Source organism: Eublepharis macularius, chromosome 3, assembly GCF_028583425.1.
Source record: "Eublepharis macularius isolate TG4126 chromosome 3, MPM_Emac_v1.0, whole genome shotgun sequence".
NCBI classification, from domain to species: Eukaryota; Metazoa; Chordata; class Lepidosauria; order Squamata; family Eublepharidae; genus Eublepharis; species Eublepharis macularius.
Genome location: NC_072792.1, coordinates 53,591,226 through 53,613,556, shown reverse-complemented (window position 1 = coordinate 53,613,556; position 22,331 = coordinate 53,591,226). Strand labels below are relative to the sequence as shown.

The 22,331-nt window shown below is 40.7% G+C and overlaps 1 protein-coding gene across 2 annotated transcripts in view; it reads left to right on the top strand.

Annotated features, from left to right (window-relative positions):
• The window catches only part of EIF5B (eukaryotic translation initiation factor 5B), a 41,002-nt gene extending 22,153 nt beyond the window's left edge, over positions 1-18,849 (top strand). The window contains exons 6-24 of one of the 2 annotated variants that reach the window (XM_054973540.1): positions 427-577; positions 1,772-1,867; positions 2,305-2,391; positions 2,626-2,700; positions 3,442-3,737; positions 4,835-4,942; positions 5,174-5,284; positions 6,310-6,377; positions 6,634-6,775; positions 7,903-8,034; positions 9,982-10,164; positions 10,264-10,425; positions 12,718-12,849; positions 13,933-14,064; positions 14,175-14,251; positions 14,352-14,516; positions 15,741-15,879; positions 17,100-17,261; positions 18,103-18,849. In XM_054973540.1, coding sequence (XP_054829515.1) covers positions 427-577; positions 1,772-1,867; positions 2,305-2,391; positions 2,626-2,700; positions 3,442-3,737; positions 4,835-4,942; positions 5,174-5,284; positions 6,310-6,377; positions 6,634-6,775; positions 7,903-8,034; positions 9,982-10,164; positions 10,264-10,425; positions 12,718-12,849; positions 13,933-14,064; positions 14,175-14,251; positions 14,352-14,516; positions 15,741-15,879; positions 17,100-17,261; positions 18,103-18,210 — 2,526 coding nt within the window. In that variant the 3' untranslated portion in view covers positions 18,211-18,849. Of the gene's footprint in view, positions 1-426; positions 578-1,771; positions 1,868-2,304; positions 2,392-2,622; positions 2,701-3,441; positions 3,738-4,834; positions 4,943-5,173; positions 5,285-6,309; positions 6,378-6,633; positions 6,776-7,902; positions 8,035-9,981; positions 10,165-10,263; positions 10,426-12,717; positions 12,850-13,932; positions 14,065-14,174; positions 14,252-14,351; positions 14,517-15,740; positions 15,880-17,099; positions 17,262-18,102 lie in introns of both variants that reach the window. The other variant, XM_054973538.1, reaches the window with a different exon arrangement.
• The last annotated feature ends 3,482 nt before the right edge of the window (positions 18,850-22,331 follow it).

Sequence of the window (22,331 nt, the reverse complement as noted above, 5' to 3'; positions counted from 1 at the left end):
GGCCTGGTTTTGAGTTACTCTAGGCAAGAGGCAATAAAATGGTTACACTTTATAGAATAAACAAAGTCCAACAAATGTCTCTCTAAATCAGGAAGATTCAAAATCCCTATTCAGAAGTGAGACTAGAAATCATTTTGGAAGTCATTTTATTAACTCAGGAGATTTAAATTGGTTGCACGAAGTATAGAGCTAATCAAAGTCAAATGACTCTCATTATTGGCTAAAGTCAGGTATCATGAAAGTTAAAAATAAATTGTTTACAGCTATGTTGATCCAAAAGTAAAATACAAATATTACCCCAACCTAGAAGTGCCAGTACATTGCGTTTACCACCAAATAACGAACGTTAGAGTGGTAATTACTTTTTGTCAAGATCTAAGGTAATGTGGTGGAAAGAATAATAGATGTACCTTTGCTTTTTTAAAGGAACGCTTGGAACAAGAAAGGAAGGAGAGAAGGAAGCAAAAAGAGAAAGAGCGGAAAGAGCGCTTGAAGAAGGAGGGGAAGCTTTTAACTAAATCTCAGAGAGAAGCTAGAGCCAGAGCAGAGGCTACTCTGAAGTTACTACAAGCTCAGGGTAAGGGTTGCTTTGGAACTAATACTCTAATTCCCTTGAGTGTCTATTATTCAGACTAAAATGCTTTGAATTATTTTCAGTACTTGTGCTGAGCACAAGCCATACAGTGACATTTTGTTTGGTGTTACATGTAGTAGCTGGTAAACAAAGCTGAATGGAGCAAAATCTTGGTAGGTTATGTATAATAGATAGGAGTACAAAATCAGTAACATGTTTACCCAGTCAGTGTGAGGGTAGTTGAAGTCACTCAATATCACAATATTATCTACTTCATTCACCTCCTTTATTTCCTTCTCCATTTCAAGATCAACTTCAAAGGTTTGATCAAGTGGCTGATAGTACTCCCCCGCTTCCAAGGAACCCTTAGGGCCCAGTATTTCCACCCATATTGCTTCATTCCCCCAATGTTTTCTAACTTATTTGATTCTGTGCCGTCTTTGATGTCTCTCCCAGCCCTGCTTATAGAGCTCATAGCCAGGGATGACTATTCCACTGATTTTCCCTGTTCCATTATGTTTCTGTTAGATACCCACTGTATCTAAATTGTCATTTAACACCAAGTACTCAGAGGCTTCTAGCATTTGCAGACCGTCACATGTAATGTGTTTATCTCTCCAACAACCCTTGCCTCCTTTGGCTCCTTTGTCTCAGCACATGGCCCTCCTTTGCCATCCTATTCTCTCTCCCAAGTTTTGTTGTGCTGCTGCCAATATTACTCTAGCATTTACACCATTGTCCCTTTGGATTGGGTTGTCCTGAACTGGAGGATCCCCAGCTCCTCTCAACTTTCCCCCTGGGATTTGTTTAAAAGCTGCTCTGCCATCTGTTTGATATTAAGCGCCAGCAGTGTGGTTCCCTTTTGTTTCAAGTGAAACCTGTCTCTTCAGTACAGTTTTTGCATTTCCCAGAAAGTGCCTAACAAATCTAAACCCTTCTTCTGGCTCCGCTTTCTCATGTTATCTGCTGTCTAGCTTACCATCTAGTGACAAAAGGGTATCTAACCATAAACATTTAGAGACTTGGAGATATGCAGTGAAATTAGTTAAATTGTACTTCACCAAATTTTGCAGTTTTTTGGTTTAAGATGTTTGGCCTTGTGCTTAAGCCTTACTGTTTCTTGCTAATTTGCAAGTTCAGTTTTCATTGCCTACCAGATTTGTTCCACTGAAGACCATTTTGGTTATTGTTTGGCAGGTGTTGAAGTGCCATCCAAAGACTCTGTGCCAAAAAAAAGGCCTATATATGAAGACAAAAAGAAAAAGAAACAACAACAGCAAGAGAACAAAGAAGGTGAGATTATACATTTTGCAACATTTTAAAAAAATAATGCTTGCATGTAGCACAGAGTATCAACAGAAATTCTTGACTTGCTTTTTAAAAAACCGACATAAAGAACACTGATTTCTTTTAAAATAGACTTTACAACCTTATTTACAAACTCCAAAGTATTTCAAAACTTGGACATAAAGATGTAGTGAGAACTAATTCCTTCTCTACTAATATATCATAATTAAGTGTCTCAGAGAGAAAGGCAGACTATAAGTGATATAAATTAAAAAAAATTCTTTGCCAGATAGTTGTATCGAAAAAAATCTGAATTTTAAAGAATTGTTAGTATAATTGTGATTGTGGTAAGCTTGCTCTGGGCAAATAACAATTCAAAATGCTCTTATTTTTAAAATATTCTTCAGGCAGATCTGTAGTAATTTTTTTTTTTACAATTCTAGAAATCATGGAGCCGGCTTCCACTATTGAAGAAACTATAGAATCAGTTACACCAGTGAAAGAAGAAGTTACTGTTCCAGCAGAACCAGGTCAGTAATAAAGCAGATTGGAAATGTCTAACTTGTCAGAATCATAGATTGTCGAGCCTTTTGAAAATCCTTTATTTCTTTTTCTGTAGCTTAATAGCATGAGGCCAAATAAACCAGCTTTAGGGACCCTCTTTAAGGCTGCTCAGATTTTATATTGTCAATGACAAACCTGCGAGTCATCCAGTTTTTTCCTAGTCCTTAAATCTTATTGATGCTACTTTTTGGTTTCAGAAGAAGAGGAAGAGGAACCTGAAGATGCAGGATTGGATGATTGGGAAGCTATGGCTAGTGATGAAGAAAGGGAGAAAGGTAAGTTTCATTTTGAAAAGGAGTAGAATGGTGCTTTTTGTACTAATACTGAAAAACTCGGTCTGGTATATGCAAGAAGTACAGCATGTAAATAGAAGGTCCTTTTATCTTCATGCGCTATTTTAAATAGCTGTATACTCTATAGCATTGTCTGGAAAGTAGACTGTTAATTGTTTTGACAGTTTTTACATTTGCTATCTCAGGAGTATCTAGTGTTCCCCATCTCAAGAATATAAAACACATGGGATCTCATGATCAGCCAGTAGCAATCATTATGGCTGAAACCAACAGACCCAACTTGATTAGCAATATGATTATGGATAAGAAAGACTACTTATTTGTTGCTCCTGTTAGGGAGAACTTCTACAACATAAATATATGTAGCTGAGAAAAATGAGAACCATTAGCTGCTTAGTGTTATGTCCCTTTTCTTCACTTAGTGTGCTGGTCACAGTATGGGAGACAGCTGTTGGCACAGAAACCAGGATCCAAAGATCTGCGTTAGGTGTGCTCAATGCTATATTACAAACTGCTTTTTAAACTTCCTTCAGTTTCCAAGGAGATTTGGGGACTGGTGTTTGAGAAAAATGTCTAAAGGTTATTGAGGTGTGCTGAGATAATTATCCAGTTACTTGGATCCTGGCCAGTGTTGCCAATGCCAATGCTTATTTATATGCAGGTAGCTAAGTACGATTAGAATTTTACTTAGTAGTTTTCATCTTTTCTGATTCCTGTTGGCAGAGAGAAAAACGGTTCATATTGAAGTCAAGGAACAAAATGAAGAGGATGAGGATGAAGATGATGAAGATGAGGAGGAAGAAGAAGATAGTGAAGAGTATGAAGATGGAGAAAGTGAGGGAAGCGAAGATGAAGATGAGAAGACTTCAGATGAAAAAGAAACAGAATCCCAGGCTGCTGGAAAGCATCCGGTAGAGAAAAAACTATGCAAGGAAGTAAGCTCCGATTCTGAATATGATTCTGATGATGATCGCACTAAAGAAGAACGTTCTTATGACAAAGCCAAGCGACGAATTGAGGTATGTGATCACCATTTTCTAATAATTTATACAGTTGGTCTGAATAAACCTTATTAGATGCTAGTTTTGTTTTGGAATGGGGTTCTTCCACAGTGAACTTTACATTCCCCTGAAACCTGTTTGAACTATTTGCTTATTCAATGATAAAAATACTATGCTAAATGTTATGACAAAGTAAAAATGTCATGACAAACAATGATTTATTGCAAACCGAGATACAGGAGCATCAGCCTTTTGTCAGGCAAAGAGAATGCAGGCATTAGGGTCACAACAAGGGAGCGCACAACTTCACCCTCACAAAGGCAATCCGGTCACCCAACCCTTCCTTTAGCACACCACAGCAAGGCACTCATGAAATAAACAGGAGGCATGGGTTCAATTTTGAGTAAGGGAAATGCTGGCCAGAAGACAGAGCTGACTAGGCCAAGCAGCAGCAAAATTGGCTGGTCAAAACTTATACCTCCTGCTCTTCGGAGCAGTTCTTTAACCACTTGACCAAGTTGGTGCACAGGAATGAGACACTCCATTAGAAAACCCCAGTAGTCTTGTCATCTACATGAGCCATATAGAGCAGGCAGGGAAGAGTGCAGAGACAGGCAGGGCACAGTGGAAAGGTGCAGGGATAGCATACCCAAGGCCCCTGCTCAATTCCCTCATGGGGAGCAGGCTAGCTGGACTCCTCAGCACAGCTGAAGTTTTGGGGGATGGGCCACTCATGCTAATTGGGTGCCTCCTGACACCCATCATTTTGGCCACTGAGCCCCCATGCACTATCTCGTTTCTGTACTAATTACCACTGCTTGTTCCCATTTGTCCATGCCACAGGTCCTATCAGCTGAGCAATGGGGTATATTGGCTGAGGTTTATTTTCGGCTAGGGAGAGGCTGCAAACATAATTGGCATCCTGAGTTGCACTGTTACTTTAATTTTTTTTTAGGGGATACTTGGTATTTTCTGATTGCATATGTTTAAGCTTGGAGTAATACTGCATATCTAATGCAGTTTGGAGGGAAGGAATGACTTTCCAGCACTCCCCAGGCAGTTACAGTTGTCTTCAGGTGAAGAACTTAATGATTGTTGTTGTTTTTTAATCCTAGAAACGTCGTGCGGAAAATCTTAAAAACATAAATACTGAGAAGCTGAGAGCACCTGTTATCTGTGTGCTTGGACACGTAGATACTGGAAAGACGAAAATTCTAGATAAGGTAAGGATTAAACATGTGTTAGAGAATTGCCAGTTTTTTAACATGGAATATCTGACAGCTACCTGCCTGCTCCATCTTAAATTGAAAGCATGTAGTAAGTGGAAACTTTTTAAAGCTCTGTGATTCAAAACTAATGGCTGTAAAAGAGAGCATTCTGAACCTGCTGCCAGGAAGGTTTCATCCAATTGTTCTTTCCTCTTCCCTGACATTTCTTCTTTTTTCTTCACACAGCTCCGTCATACTCATGTGCAAGATGGCGAAGCAGGTGGTATCACTCAGCAGATTGGGGCAACTAATGTTCCTCTTGAAGCCATTAATGAACAAGCAAAGATGGTAAAGAGTGTAAGTGTAAGCTTTTCTGAACATTATACATGTGCCTCCAAAACAGAACTATAAACTGTTTTAAGTGATCCTCATTTTCAGTAGGCTGGTTCTTTCCTCATCCTTATTTACAGATAGGAATGCTTGGGCTAGAATCCATTGGGCTAGAATCCATTGATAGAATAGCCCATTGATTGCAATGGACTTTTATGTTGCCCTCCACTGAGAACAGAACTTTTTTTTAATAACAGCTGGGATACCTAATAGATGTTTTGTTGGCTTCAGATATTTCTGCACATGATGTTCTAAAGATGAGATGAAAGTCAGGCTCTTTTAATGCTCATGGAAAATTAAATTCTAGTGAGCAGGTGCATCCATCTGCACCTGGTGAGAACTTTCCAGATCTGCAGGTTCTTCAGAATGGCTGTAAACAGGCTTGCCTACCCCCAGGGACCTGGAGATCTCCTGGAATTACAACTGATCTCCAGAGGAGTTAGCCTACTGGGCTCTTTTTGATTTTGCTACAACTGATCTCCAGACTACAGAAATCAGTTCCCCAGGAAAAATGGCTTCTTTGGAGGGTGATGTCTGTGGCATTATACTCCACTGAGATCTCTCCCCAGGCTTCACCCCAAAATCTCCAGGAATCTTATATCCTGAAATTGGCAATCCTAACTGTAGACTTTCGGTCTGCTCTTCTCTGTTGTGTACCATGTGGTGGTGTGCTATGAACTGATTATCTGGAAAGGTCCACTGTGGTCAAGTATGCATGGAGAATTAATCCTGTATTTCCTTTGCAGCTGTCTGCCAAAGGCTGCTAATCTCTGATTTAGAAGAAACCAGCATCACGGTGCAGGTTGTTATGGTTGGGCCCTGGTCACTTGGCCACCTACTTGTTTTGACATACTGTTGTATTGATAGTCCTGTCATGTCCTTTTGCAAGACAGCAGAGCGTAGAGCTGAAAATAAATGGTTATTGCCGACTCAGCACACTCTTTAAAAAGATTTGCCTAAGTGTCAAAACAACTAATATTTCACAATCTTAGTTTGACAGAGACTCGGTCAAGATTCCAGGAATGCTCATCATTGATACCCCAGGACATGAGTCTTTCAGGTAACTGTGTCTGTTATATCTTGTGGCTTTTAAAATACTGTATTGTATTAAAAACATCCACAGAAGTATAAATAAATTTAGAGATCTTGGAGAATATGCTGTGAATCTTCTTATCTTAATGCTAAATCTATTAGTCATTCTGCTGTATAGATTTTGCTTAGAAGGGCTTGCCTGTGTTTCAGAAACATTTAAAGTCAACATTCTGCCTGTCTCTTATCCTCTTACATGTCATGTGCAACGTTTCCCAACATTACAGTAATCTTCGAAATCGAGGAAGCTCACTGTGTGACATTGCAATTCTCGTAGTTGACATCATGCATGGTTTGGAACCACAGACAATTGAATCTATAAACCTGCTGAAATCTAAGAAATGCCCATTTGTAGTTGCACTTAATAAGGTACGATGATCTTCCACTCTCTTATTGCTTATCAAGGGCTTTGGTTGGTGGTTCATATTGTGTTTGAATATATCAAATGCTGAGGTTTCTTTGTACCAACTGATCGTGCTCAAGCACGACAGAGGATAAGCACAACAGAGGATATCTGCTCTGATTTTCTTTGTTGAATTTTCTCTTGTGAAGTTGAATAGTCACTGTAATGTGCTGTACACAAATGATTTGGGCAGTAATTTGGGTAAATGGGCAGGCTAGTTATGCAAGGTAGTTGTAAGGACACAGAATGAACTCAAGTAACTGTCAAGTAACTTGGTTCTGATAATAGTATCTATACACGTATGTATTTCAAAAGCCAAAATGATATAGGTAAGTCTGGGAAAGTGTTCCTATAAGTTTTCTTTCTTTTTTTTAACATTACAGTATATGTAACTAAATTGCATGACTTTCATGACCTAGGGCCCACATACTTGAAGGTCCATCTGTCCCTTCATGTTCCTGTGTAGCTTGTCTATTCTTTCCAGCACGATCTGTTGTTTCAGGCCTTTCTTTGTCTAAGGCAGATTCTGCAATGGACTGGGCCCCATGCTTGTGGGGCAGCCTCCTGGAAGAGGTCAAGGGAGCTTCTGCTCTCCTGGCTTTCTATTGAGGCCGCAAAATAAAGGCATTCTGGAGAGCTTAGGGATAATCAGAGCCTGGGCTAAGGGGAAATATCCTGCTAGTGGGGCATAAAGTGATGTAAGATTGGTGTTTTAATGTATTCTATATTTGTTGTTTTTAATGTTCATTTTATCTAATTTATACCACTGTGGTTGCTGAAATGTTTGGAAGAAAGTGGGCTTATAAATATTTCAAATAAATTCTAACATACACATATTGCATATAAAATAATAGCTAAAAGATTGAGCTGATATGTTGGAAGTTATTGGTTCAAAGGCAGATTTAGACAAGCCACTCTCTCTCCACGTCAGCAACATGACATGGCAGTAATAGTATCGGCTTACCTTATAAGGTTGTTTTATAGGATATGAGAATGTTAAGTATTCTGAACTTTTTGAATTTTGATTAAATGGATGTAACCAAATAATGCAATATTAATAGGGAGATGTTATTTTTATTTCTGCCTTTCTCAGATTGATAGGTTATATGACTGGAAAAAAAGTCCTGATTCAGATGTAGCTGTCACTTTGAAGAAGCAGAAAAAAAATACAAAGGATGAATTTGAGGAGCGTGCAAAAGCTATCATAGTGGAGTTTGCACAGCAGGTTGGTTGAATGTGTATAATAGCTGCTAACTGCTGACCATTTTAGGGCTTTTAAGAAGTTTGTTTAATATGAAACTTAAAGGTATTGAAACACCTGATGGTCGACTGTAGTTATGTCCCCTTGCTCCATAGAGTATTCATTTCTGAATACTCCTGGTCAGGGCTTTTTTTCTGCTGGAATGCAGTGGAACAGTGTTCTGGGACCTCTCAAAAGAAATCACGTGTGTGGTGGCCCTGCCTCCCCGATCTCCAGACAGAGATCAGTTCCCCTGGAAGAAATGGCCATTTTGGAAGGTAAGAAACACACGCAGCGGGAGGGTGGGGGAACGGCGTGCTGGCCCATGCCAGGTGCCTCTCCTCCTCTGCTCCGTCGGGGAGGTGGGTTGGGATGCCCGCCTCTGGTGAAGGCTTCACCTATCCTCAAGCTGACCCCCCCCCCCGGAAGGGCCACAAAGTGGGTGGTTGCACAGCTCACGGCTCTCGGGAGGGGTGGGGTCAGGCGTGGGGCTGTGGCTTGGATGAGTAGTGCACATGCCTACCCCACTGCCCTCCCGGACATGGCTGGGTGAAACTTCGGGCTGCAGCTAACAGTGCATTGCACCCGCTTGCCCAGCCTTCCCTGGTTGAGCACGGTGTGGCGCTGGCCGTGGCTCAGCTGAGTGGCATGTGCGCCAGCCCCCCTCCCCCGCTGCTTTGCAGTGGGCTGTGGTCTGCTTGGTTGCCTGACCTACCTAAGCTGAGCAGGGGAGGACTCGAGCTGTGGCTCAGCTGAGGTGCGTGAGCTCCTGTCCAGCTGCCCTTCAGGGGGTGAAGTAGTAGGCTGTGGCTCATCCGGGCAGTGCACTTGTTGGCCGTCCCACGAGGCGCCAGGCCATGGCCCGGCTGGCCTGTGCAATTGCCTCCCCCCACACTGGGTGAATTTCTGGGACACAGCTGGGTGAAGCTCCGGGCTGCAGCTAACAGTATGATGCGCCTGCTCGCCCGGCCTCCCCTGGTGGAGCGGGGTGAGGCACTGGCCGTGGCTCAGCTGAGTGGCGTGTGCGCCAGCCCCCACTGCTGCTTTGCAGTGGGCCACAGTGCACTTGCTCGCCCGACCTACCTAGGCTGAGCAGGGGAGGACTCGGGCCGTGGCTCAGCTGAGGTGCATGAGCCCCTGTCCCGCTGCCCTCCTGGTGGCAAAGCAGCAGGCTGCGGCTTATCTGGGCAGTGCACTTTCTGCCTGTCCCCCAAGGCGCCAGGCCATGGCCCTGCTGGCCTGCACAATTCCCGTTCCCCCCACCCCCGCCCCCTGCATGATGACGTCACTTCTCGGACGTAATGTCATTGCATGATCCTGGGAGCATGCATGTGCTTTTTGTGCGCACGTGTGGTGCCAGGGGCGCCACCTTCTGCTGAGAGTTGCCCCAGGAGGTAGAAACCCTCACTACACCACTGAGATCCTGCACTTCTATTACCATAAAAAAGCCCTGCTCCAGGCCATTGGTTGTTGGCATGGTTAGTGAGGTTAAGGAAAAAGAGGAGATGATGATGATGATGATGATACCATTGGTGTACATGGTACTTTTCATTGTTAAGGAAAAAAAATAATGCTCCTGCCCTGTCCCTGAAAATTTACAATTGAATGTTTAGTTTTAGGGAAAGAACAGCATGCAAGGATATGAGAAAAAATACAGTTAATATGTTTTCTGTGTAGCTGAATGTTGGAAAAAGATTTTATGGAAAAGGTGGATTTTGAAAGGAGGTTTGAAGAGAGCATGTAGCCATTTTGAGACTGTGTTACCCGCTGTACAACCTTAATAGGCTTTCCCATATAACATAGCATGGCTTTATTCTGAAATTTGACTAGATGTAAGAGTTTTGATCTGATGGCAATTTTGAATATTAGCCCCTGGATTTGTGTTCAGTTTCCTGCTACCTTCTTTCAATCACATTGAATTTCTGTTCTTAGGGATTAAATGCTGCTTTATATCATGAGAACAAGGATCCCCGGACATTCGTCTCCCTGGTACCGACCTCTGCTCACACTGGAGACGGCATGGGAAGTCTAATAGCTCTTCTTGTTGAGTTGACACAAACCATGTTAAGTAAGAGACTGGCACACTGTGAAGAGTTGAGAGCTCAGGTCATGGAGGTAATTTGAAATGTGTATCCAGCAAATCTTTGATATTCTGTTTGGCTAAAAAAACAGATTGAAATAACTGTTCGTGTATGTTTGTCTCTGGTCTTTTAGGTGAAAGCACTTCCTGGTATGGGTACCACAATAGATGTTATTTTGATTAATGGACGCTTGAGGGAAGGAGATTCCATTATAGTCCCTGGAGTAGAAGGTCCCATTGTAACACAGATAAGAGGTCTTCTGTTACCTCCTCCCATGAAAGAGCTGCGAGTGAAGGTATGAAAGTAGCATATAGAAGTCATTGCGTCTTTTAAAGTATAGGATCAAAAATGGTTTAACACTAGTTCAAGTAGATTATTTTCTTCCTGCTTTACTCTGTAAAGTAGTCTATAGTAACTGGGTTGTTTCTTCACTTAAACTCCCATTTGCAGGATTGGGGACACTGAGCCAGTTTGGTGTAGTGGTTAAGAGTGGCAGGACTCTGGAGAGCCAGGTTTGATTCTCCACTCCTCTGTTTGAAGCCAAGTGGGTGACCTTGGGTTAGTCATAGCTCTTACAGAGCTCTCTCAGCCCCACCACCTCACAGGGTAATTGTAAGGATGCCAGGCAACTCTGAAGAGACCACTTCATGAGTAAAAGTTTTTATTGATGTCAGTATCATACACTTATGCCATCTTTCGTAGGACTGGTGACTACAGACAAGAATCATGCAGATATAGGTTCCCCTAAACTACTCCTAATCCCCCCCTTTCTCCTAACAGTTCTCTAACTCTGCATTCAGGAAAACAGGCTGTATGATTCATGGACTGCTGAAGGTTAAGCAGGCTCCAAGGCTCGGGAGAGATTACAACAGGAACAAACATCTTCCGTTCCCAGTTTCTCTCCCCGGGTTCAAATAACAGAAATACCCCAGAAACACCCCAACAGCTTCAGCTGCAGGGGGGTATTGAATATGACAGGTGATCCTGAGCACCTAACAGTTGTGGGGAGAACTTTTTAAAGTGCTCTGAGTGGGCGTTAAGTTGTTCTGAAAGGTGGTATATAAATTGAATGTTATTATGATGATGATGATTCTGAAAGCCAATAATGTTATACATTTATGGTTATTTGCCCTCTCTTTAAGAACCTCCAAACGTATTACCATTGCTAGTGTCTACCTGCCTTGCAAAAATAACAAAAACTCAAACTCCGAATCCAGAATATAGTATATTGACAGGGAACATACTCAGTGGTTGTAATATTTTATGCCGTTTCTCTGGGTTTGGAAGTGGTGCAATATAGATACAATCTTCATGCAGATTTTACTTACACACACGTGCACACACACCTGAATGCTGTGTTGTTCTCTTTGCCTCCCCCGCCGCCAGCATTTAATTGTTGCTTTTGCTAAAAAGCAACTCTTTCAAATTGTATGCTATTGTGCAAATGTGGTGCTACTTTTGTAATTTGGTATGAATTATATAAAGTCTTGTCCTACTCTGTGGGATTATTTTGTGCTGTAGAACACCGGAATGGCCCTTTAGTTCTGTATGTGGCAGCATAGTCTTATCAGTGTGTATTATAATGATGTAAATAATGCGCAGTAGGAGTCCGATGTGAGCTTGCTTATCTTAAGATACCCACCCGGACAGTAGGTGGCTGACCAGTCTATTTTCTGTTGCTGTCATTTAGACTTGGGGAATAATTTATCAGCCTTTCTAGCTTCATGGTAAATAATTATATAATTGAGGGTGGAATCCACCTGAAGCAGCCTCTCTCTACACCTGTTGTGTGTGTGCTTGCTTATCACATAGATTGGCACTATTTTCATGAAGTCTCTGTGCTGCCAGGAATAACTAGTAGGAATATTCATTGGTGGCATGGAATTAAACATATTCATGGAGGACACATCTATGAATGTCTGTTAGCCCTGATGGCTAAAAAAGAACTTCCATGTCCAAAGTCACTTTGCTCCTGAATAGTGGTGTATGTGTGTGGGTGAGTTACTACTCTCAAGCCCTGCTTCCCTAGCACTGTGGGAATCAGAGTGCTGGACCAGATGGACCTTTGGGCTGTTCCAGTGAGGCTTTTTCCAAGTTCTTGAACTCCATGTAGTAGTGATTAACTTCATGTTAAGATGCACAACACATAATAATTAGGATGTGGTGTAGCTTTCACTGAGACTGAGTAGATTTCCACACTAAAGCTGTTTTGAAGTTTTTTACACCCCTAAAACATGGTGAAAGAAAAGGAACACCATAGTCTGAAAATATTTTGGAGCAAAAAGGGATATTAGAAACAAGCACAATAAAGGGTGGACATTTTTGTGGAAGGGTCTTCGGGGATCATTTCAGATGCTGACTCTTGAGTGACTTTTTGGAATTAATAAATGAGCCATCCATCCTTGCATCCCAGTCTATCCTAAATGATGTTTGCTATATTTGTAGTTTTGTGTCATGGTTGGTAATTGATAAAATGCTATGAATTACTAGCTGTTCTTCTGAAGACATCAACAAAGACAGGTAATGTTCACAAAAACTATTAAAATAATTTTATGGACTTCTATATGATATTTTTTTCTTTCCTTAGAACCAGTATGAAAAGCACAAAGAAGTTGTTGCTGCCCAAGGGGTAAAGATACTTGGAAAGGATTTGGAGAAAACATTGGCTGGTTTACCCCTGCTAGTAGCCTACAAAGAAGATGAAATTCCAGTTCTTAAGGCAAGGCACACATGATCCCTATTAAAATGACAATATATCATCAGCCAGAAATTCCCAGTTATGAATTATTACATTATACTGAAACAATGGGGAATAAACAGTTCAACATTTCAGCAGTGGAAGAACTTTTTAAGAGAAACACTATTGTTCACCCATACCACATGGTCATCACTCTTCTCCTTTGCCAGAGGAAATATACTTTTATTTCCTGGTTGAAAACTTTTATTTTATCCTTCAGATAGTTTTTTTTTTTAAAAAAAATAAAATAAAAACAAAGTAATTTGCAGTGCAACTCTGCATATTTACTCAGAAGTAGCCCCAAGTAAAGGGGTTTATTCCCAGGTAAGTGTCAGAGGATTGCAGTCTTAGATCCAGCAATATTGTTTTGGTGGCAGGAGTTGATGTGTTTTACAGGTTCCCCATTGCAGATCTCCCTTGTGCCCTCATGCTATTCTTAAGGGTCCATTTGATTCCCAGAAACAGGATTTTTGAGGACTCTGTTGACTGCATCAGGTGAGGGGAGGTACAGAATCCATGCTCTTTCATAACAACTTCCACAGCAATGCCAGAATAATGTACATTCATGCTGTTTATCTTCTGGATAAATTTATTATACCTTACAAACCTGATTTATGCATTCTTCAAAAATGTGCAGTATTGGAGTCTAAACATAAAATTAGTGTTGAGATCTAGATATTCTGTGTGAAAGCCCACCTATAAGCATTCATTACCACAGAAGTGGAACCCCCTTTTCTATGCAACATATTTTGTTTAGAGATTGGCAAGTACATTTTCATCTGTTTTGAAGAAATCTTAAATGACTTTCTTTTGGTTGAGAAAGTGGAAGTAAACAGAACAGTATGTTGCGCTGTCTAAAATTTTTCCAAAGTGATGTGGTAGTTTGTTGGACTGTTCTTTATATCTTTGCTTCATAAATGACCACAGGCTTACTAATGGCATAGTTGTTTGTATAGATAATTGTGAAACTATTGAGTCCCACTGAAGAGGTCCAGGAAGAATTCTAGATCTTGATATACTGAGAGGTGAAAAGTCACTTAAAATATATCTTTTTTACATCCACAGGATGAATTAATACATGAATTGAAACAAACATTGAATGCCATAAAGTTAGAAGAAAAAGGCGTTTATGTCCAGGCTTCTACTCTGGGTTCCTTGGAAGCATTACTTGAATTTTTGAAGACCTCAGAAGTGCCAGTAAGAACTTAGTTTTCCATATCACTGTTCTAAATTGTTGTATTACTACTAAATCCCTACTGTAATTAAAAAGCAAGTAATCACAGGCTGCTTTCCCCCTCTCCTGACAGTATGCTGGAATTAATATAGGACCTGTCCATAAAAAAGATGTGATGAAGGCATCAGTTATGTTGGAACATGATCCCCAGTAAGTACTTTTAAAAAGATATGCTGCTGCATCTGCAGTCAAGTTCCTGTGTGTTCTCTCCATGTGTCTCATGTATCACAAAAATAACTTTATCTTCTAGGTATGCCGTAATCTTGGCATTTGATGTGAGGATTGAACGAGATGCACAGGAAATGGCCGATAGTTTAGGAGTTAGAATCTTTAGTGCAGAAATTATCTATCACTTATTTGATGCCTTCACAAAGTACAGGCAAGACTACAAAAAACAGAAACAGGAAGAATTTAAGTAAGTATGCCTCTTGTGTGGCTGCATACAAGTGAATGCAATCTTTGCTTTCTTAAAAATATGTGAAAATCATTTGCACAAGAAACTATATAAGAAAACTATTTCAGGACAACATGAAAATCAGTGTCTACCAACGTAGGCTAGAGTTGAAAGAACCATGCAAGAAATTTGTTCAAGTCCACTAGTACTTGAAAGATATCCCCCTAGGTAACTCTATCACCCACAAATATTAGTCCCAAAGTCAGAGGGGGGTCCTCTGGGAGTTCTTTGACAGGTTGCAATTGGAAGAGAAGATGGGAGAAGTTCTAGTGTATGTATGTAAGCACCTAGGACTCTTTGGATCCCTGCCATAGTTGTCCAGTGTTTCCTTTATAATCAGAATTCTGCACTGTCATGGGGCTTTTGTTAGATGGTTTTCTGTTGAGCCATACACATGCTGAGTAAGGAGAAAATAAGATCCTGTTACCGTGAGTTGTGCTGAAGTGCTCACAGAGAAGAACTGTAAGTTGACTTATACTGTGTACTTGCCCTGATCTGGTTCTAGAGCCAGTGTATGTACGTGTGTGCTGGCCTAGAGTTGCACATCCTGTTGAAAGCATTGGGATAGGGAGCATTTTGATGCACTCTGATTTACAGTTCCTAATCCAGCAGGCAGAATGTTTGCTGAGGCCTCCAAATGTGTGTGGAACTCCTTTGCTCATTGGGGACAAATGGCAAAATGAACCTGCAGGCAATGTTGGTCGTAGAATGGCTAGCCATAGTTTGTGTAGCTAAGTGATTTTCATTACACATGCATACATAGTATGGTAAAAATTATCCTTTGGTTGGCAGAATACTATAGACAGTTCTCTATATACTACAGAAAGTCCTCCTGACTAATCTAGAGCAGGTTCTCTTACCTAGTGTTTGTCCAGTCTTGCTAAGTGTTAAGGGGGAATTGAGCACACATTCAGTGCAGAGATGGTGAGACATGGGGTGGAATGGCTGCTTTACGGACACAGAATGATATATGCACATGGTGGGTAGTAAATTACAATTAGGTTAATGTTTGTCTGTACCTAACAATAGTCTTGGAAATTTTCTGTTGGCTGGAAATGGAAAGGAAGTTCTATTGTTGTTTGTTCAAATTGGACCCAGCTAAAATAATGCATGTATTTCAACACACATTAGTTTTATAACTGATCTTCAAATCACATGTTGAATATTCCACTTTTTTCTCCTTAGGCACATAGCAGTATTCCCTTGCAAGATGAAAATACTTCCTCAGTTTATTTTTAATTCTCGAGATCCCATTGTGATGGGAGTCCTTGTAGAAGCAGGTCAGGTAAAACAAGGAACTCCAATGTGTGTACCTAGTAAAAATGTGAGTATTTTTTGTTTCTTAAAGAGATGTAACCAGGCACTCTTAATTGGCAGAGGTATCAAAACTGTACCATAAACTAGCATCTGCTGTGTTCACTTGGTGTCTCCCCCCACCCACCCCAATCTTGGAAAATAATACAGAGAGTGTTCTGCATATAATTCTTGATGTTGTGGTAGAGGAAACTCGTTTGTGCAGTGAAGGAGGCTGGGATGAGAGGCTTGTGTTGTATAATCATCTTTTAAACCTTTCTTTCATTGTGCCTTCTGTGGTATGACAGCTGAATACTAGCCTTGAGTCTGAATCTAATTGCAGCTTTGAGTGTTAAAATTTGATGTGAATGCTTGATTAACGATGGAGCGCAGAATGTCCTGAGCTTATCTTACAAAGGTTTAATGATGGCTGTGTTAATTGAAAGTCTGAAGACATTTGTGTCCCCCAGAGCTGCCTGGAAACCAGCAGGATCCATTAATCTCTGGTTGTAGCCTATCCAAATTGGTCTACTGCCCCTGCAAAGGGGGCAGAAATCTCAGTTCTGCCTTCAGAAGACAGTGATTGGTGGGGTCTCCCTCATGTCAGATCGCATATGATTCTGGAGGGTGGCTTTTATGGGGGCAGAGGTACCATTGCTTTCACAAACCAATTCTTGTTTACACATACATTGGATTGAGCCCAAGGCCTTGTACTTACTCCAGCACTGTGGAAGGCAGTCCTTCCTGTACCACTAGGTAATGCAAGATGTGCGGGACCTCACAGAAGGAACCTATGCTTCAGTTCCTCCCCATAGCGATGTCAACCCCTGGGAGACTAGATTAATGCTGGGGTGTTCCTTCCATGAAGTCCCAGTCTTCTTGTGTTACCCAGTAAGGGAGGGTACTCTTCAACTGGTCTTGTAATACTGTATGTTAATAGATGATCTGTTAAAATCTTACATTGAGAAGCTTTTGGAAATTTAACCCAATTCTAAACCATGGGTTGCATCCTATAATTTTGTTCTGTTGATGCCAATGCATTCCTCTGGTGGAAAGAGCCTTCAACCAGTACAAGAGAGTTTTGCATTAGCAGCAGGTTCCTTGCTCCACAGGAATGCACCTGACCCAGTGGAACAAATGGGAAGATCCACCCACTTTTCTTTTCTCTGGTCTTCAGGACATTGTCATGCAAGTAGATGCTTATTAATAAAAAGCAATATATGATTTAAAGGGTCCCTGTGTGTGTTGCAGTTCATTGATATTGGAATAGTTACAAGTATTGAAGTAAATCACAAACAAGTGGATGTTGCAAAAAAAGGCCAAGAAGTCTGTGTGAAAATAGAACCTATTCCTGGCGAGGCGCCTAAAATGTTTGGACGACATTTTGAAGCAACAGATATACTTGTCAGCAAGGTTAGTACTTTTGCATGGATTTTATGTTCTGTGATTTGTACTTCAGAAATACTAATTGTAGACCAATTGTCTTACACATCCTACAGCGATTCTTAGAGATCATTCAGAGATGAGAGCCAGTTTGGTGTAGTGGTTAAGAGTGCGGGACTCTAATCTGGAGAGCCAGTTTTGATTCCCCACTCCTCCACTTGAAGCCAGCTGGGTGACCTTGGGCTAGTCACAGCTCTCTCAGCCCCACCCACCTCACAGGGTGTTTTGTTGTGGGGATAATGATGACATACTTTGTAAACCACTTTGAGTGAGCATTAAGTTGTCCTGAAGGGCGGTATATAAATCGAATGTTGTTGTTGTTGTTATTATTATGGAATGTCTTTTCCTTTGTAGAGAAATATGCTTTCCAAGTGAACCCTTCCAAACCCAGATTTCTACTATAAACTGGTTTCTTTTGTGAAACCTTAAGCTGAAAAGATTAAGAGTGACCCAGCAAACAATAAATATTTTTCAACCCCATTGATTTCTGAGGAAGAGTTAAGTGCATGCTAGTCATTTTCTGACATTGTCCTCCTGCTCCCTGGAATCAATACTGCTTAAATGCATAACTTTGTGTTACATCCTAGCCAGTTTTAACAGTATGCTAAAAGTGTACCTTTTTAGTAGTACTGAAATTGGCTTGCTGACCTCTGCACCACTCAGCATACTGCTAGTTAATTACATCTTTGATTACTTAGAGGAGACACATACTAAGCGAAAGAGCTGGATAAGCACTGAAATGACTCATTTGTCATAATACTGTCTGTTTTCCACATCTGTTATTTCTAACTCAGTTATGTTCTATCTACAGATTAGTCGTCAGTCCATTGATGCTTTGAAGGACTGGTTCAGAGATGAAATGCAGAAGTCTGACTGGCAGCTTATTGTAGAGCTAAAGAAAGTATTTGAGATCATCTGAGTTCTGTGAAATGATGGGCAGGCTGGCGTAAACCCACACTTCCTAATACAAACATCACCAACAGTGTATAATGAATGGGCTGTTGGATTTAATTAACATCTGGGGAAAATATGTGGATAAAATGTTTTCCATGAGAAACCAAGTAACTTACACTGGTTTGACAGTGGTCAATTTACATGTCCCTGTGGTTCCAATGTGCCTGTGCACCTTCTTCCCTGCTGTCCTTCCATTTATACTGGCTACTGTTTTAAAGTTTGCCCTCTCCAACTCACATCCCCCAAATAAAAAAAAAATTAAATTTTTTATTACAAAACCCAAACTTTCACTTTTATACTGTTAAGATCAGTACTGCAGTATTTGATTTACCAAACTCCTGCAGACTTTGTGATTATTGGATTTTGATGTAAGAAATGTTTATTTATGCATACCTTTTTTCTCCCTGCCTTGATTTTTCAACATTCTTCTGCTTTGTGCCTATAGGAATTTTTTTAAGATAGAAAAAATTAGGTAATTGGGTATCTGTATTTGCTTTGTGTGCAACAATAATGTAAGGCATAGTTGGCTGCCTTTTATTGCTTGTACAGTTTATGAACCTGTAATCATAAAACACTGAGCTGCAAATAAAGGAAATGAACATTACTCTCTTCATATATGTAATTTACTACAAAGAAGACAGGCACTATGAATATACTGGCTAGCAGCTGTGAGAGTCTGATATTATAAATCTTTTGCACCTGTACACAAGCACCAAGAAGTGGATGTAACATCAGCTTGTAGATAATATGGTAATATTGTAATATGCAACTTGTAGATAATATGGTCTTGGGATGGTAACTCAAAGAAGTCCGCTAGTGCTGCTGTACAAGTAACAGTTCTACAGTTCCATTCTATAAGATGGAAAGGTGGCTGATGTTGTGGTGTACACAACCTGAAATACAGTTGCAACAAGCCAGGCAAATGAATCACAGAGGTCCACATCTCAGCTCATCTAATAGTCTGCCAGTACTCCTGACAACAGAGCCACCAATCATGCTGCTGCATCAAGACTTTCCCCAGTAGCATCACATTGTTTCTGCACCACAAAAAACTGAATTCTTCGAGCGGTGTTAGAGTTGCTGAGATAGCCTGCAGCTGGCTAACTGTTAAACTGCTCTCAAGTAATCTTTTGTCTGTTATAATGTTTGAAGAAGTGACGCACAAAGAATAGTAGCTGCAGTGTTCTGATCACTGAAGCATCTGTAGTGGGATTTCTGAGCCTATTCCAAGGGTTAATTGCAAAAAGCTGGGGAAGACTTTTATAAATGTAAGGTGGTGGGGAGTAGGATTAGTGAGCAATGGTGGTATAGTGGCAACCGTACCCACTGGAAATGGTTTCTCCTCAGCCTTCAGCAATCTCAGAGGGCTTTAAAAGTATAAAAAGGAAAACAGGTTAGTTATGATGCCAAATATTGCTGCCAAATTGTTTTTTCTGTCTTGTTTTCACTCCAGAGAAATCCCACCAATACTGTGGAAAATTCCTCTGGTGTGGCTAACAGCATGTAACAAGCTGCTGGTAGGCATGGGTTGTATGTGATTAGACAATGGTGGGATTAAGGAGTGTTTAAAAATAGCATTTCCAGTTCAAGTGCTTTGTGGTAGATTCTAAGGGCTACATCTCTTCTAGCCTGCTATTTGTCAAATGGCTTTCTTCTGAGGTTCACATTATGGGAGCTGTTACTTCTGGGCAGAGGGTTCAAGATCACTGCATCACATTCAACCAGAAGGAATTTAGTATAATTTAAGAGTGTTTGGTATTTAGATTGTGGGTCTCCTTTTGTGACAAAGTAAATTAAGCCAACAGCAAGGAGAGAAGGACTATGTGGCCACCAAGGAGAAGGCTATATATTTGGGCCTGTACTAGCCAAGGACTGCAATTTTGCTAGTGTTAAAACATATATTGCTGCAAGAATAGGTAATGAATAAATCTTTGCAATCTTAGTGCTACATATTTTGAGAAAACTTTAAGAAAAACATTACATGGGTCACTGTATTCTACCTTCAGTAACAATATAAAGCATGGTTGCAGATACCTGTGCAGATACCTGTTTGAGTTGCCCATTGAGTGGTTACATGTGCATACCAGCTGGAGAACATTCTGGAGCTTAATTGAAGCATGATGCACACCTTCTCCATTTATCTGAGCTGCTGTTTTTGCACTGTTGTTTATACAATTGTTCTTATCATTTGTTGGCCAATTGGAATAAATTCGAGTATGAGAGAGCTGCTGTTGGAGCCCACAAAAATAAATGGGAAGAGAACTTGCAGTGGGGCTGGAGGAATAGATGTGCAACTGCACAGAGGACTACTCAGTGAATATCATTTACAGGTACGTAGAATCATGTTCTTATTGGCATTGTCTCAGCGCAGTTGCACATAAGCAGTGAGCAAGCTAATATACCATGCAGAATAGTGGATAGGAGGTTCTTAGTATGTTTAGCTATATAGTACTAGTTTCCCAATGTCTAGTTCCTTCCTAGAGCTGACACTGGTGGACCAGTGCTTGACGCATGTGGGCAGGGCCATGTAGCTGTTCTACTGAAGTCCTCTATTGGTACTTCTCTGAGGAAGGGCAACTGTGACAATTACTATCCAATGAGAGATTGATCAACTGTGGAAACTCTAGACCTCTGTTTATTTCCTTAATAACAAACAGGTATAGATCTTCCAAGTCTGATTATTTTCAAACAAAAAGACAATTCTGTTAACAGTTGTATAATACAGTGTGCATGCTTATCCTTGTGTGTAGGGGATGAAAACATTTAAGATACCGCCTGAGAAGTGGGAAAAATTTTCTTTGGTTAAGAACTGAATGCAAGGCCTTAAGTGGCTCAAACTTAAGTGTTCTTGTCTAACCAAAAGTGTTATGACAGTTATAGCAAGAAGCAGTTGTAGGGAACAGGTTGCTAGAGTTTCTAAGTACTTTGATAAGATTAGAGAGTGGTTCCGTTGTGAAACAGGTGTTAACAGTATATAAAATAAATTTGGAGTTGCTCTGAGCATCAATGAACTTTCCTTAATGTGACAGAAAGGTGGCCATCCTGTCCTCCAAGTTGTATATCAATCCTGTCACCAAGTTTTGAATGTGCTGCACCAATGAGGAGGGAAGAGAATGTTTGAATGTGGAGAAGGATGAAGTTGACTCCAACAAATGTTCTGGGGAGGAAAAAGATCTGCCCATTGAGGGGATCAGTCGGTTGGGTTGGATTGAAGTAGAGCAGACTGGTTATTTCATTTAGGCTAGTCAGAAAAGTGGTCTTAATCCAGAGTGTCTCTGTCTTCTGAAGAAAACCTTGTAATGTTTTGCCATATAAGTGTTTTGTTTCTGCTGGTTAATGGGGTTTTTGAATATTTGTTACTGTGATTAAAAAAATGCAAGCCTCTAAAGCAAGTAGGAGGGGGACTGGATGGGTGAGTGAAGTGTGTTGTGATTGGATAGTAGCTATAACCTAGGGGATGGAGAAAAAACTAACTGAAAAGTGTCTAGAGTTAATGCTTTATGAAGGAAAATCTGTAGAAATGTTAAGGGTGTCCCTGATACAGCACCAGATAATGGAGAACAGTAAAGTGGGAACTTTAGCAACTTCTAAGGTAACTTCTATAAGCCCCCTATGATGGACCCCCCCCCCCACTCCCCTCACTGTGAGGCAGATTTTACTGCCAAAATTCAGTTTCCCTGCTTGTACTGAGCAGCCCCAAGCACCTTGTTAATATTTGTGGTTTTGAAAGTCTGTCTCACCCTGACATGCAGGTATAATTTTGGCTTTTTAGCCTAGTCCAGGAACTTGGTGGGGAAAAGCAGGAACTCTTTTGTTGGAAAGGGAGCTAGAGACTGTCTAACATTCAAAGGGATAGAACAGCTTTATTTAACAGGCAAGAATTGAGTAAGTGTAGTCAGGAGATGAAAATGCAAAGGTAAATTTTTGTTTGTATGCAGAATACACTTCGTTTAACAGGCAAAATAGTAACCTTGAAGCTTATTTTCATATACTCTTGGTTCTTAATAGCGAGAGGTGTTTTACTTAGTAATTTAAGTATAGCAACAATGTTTCTTCAGGAAGTTCCTATGACAGTTCAGGTTTTCT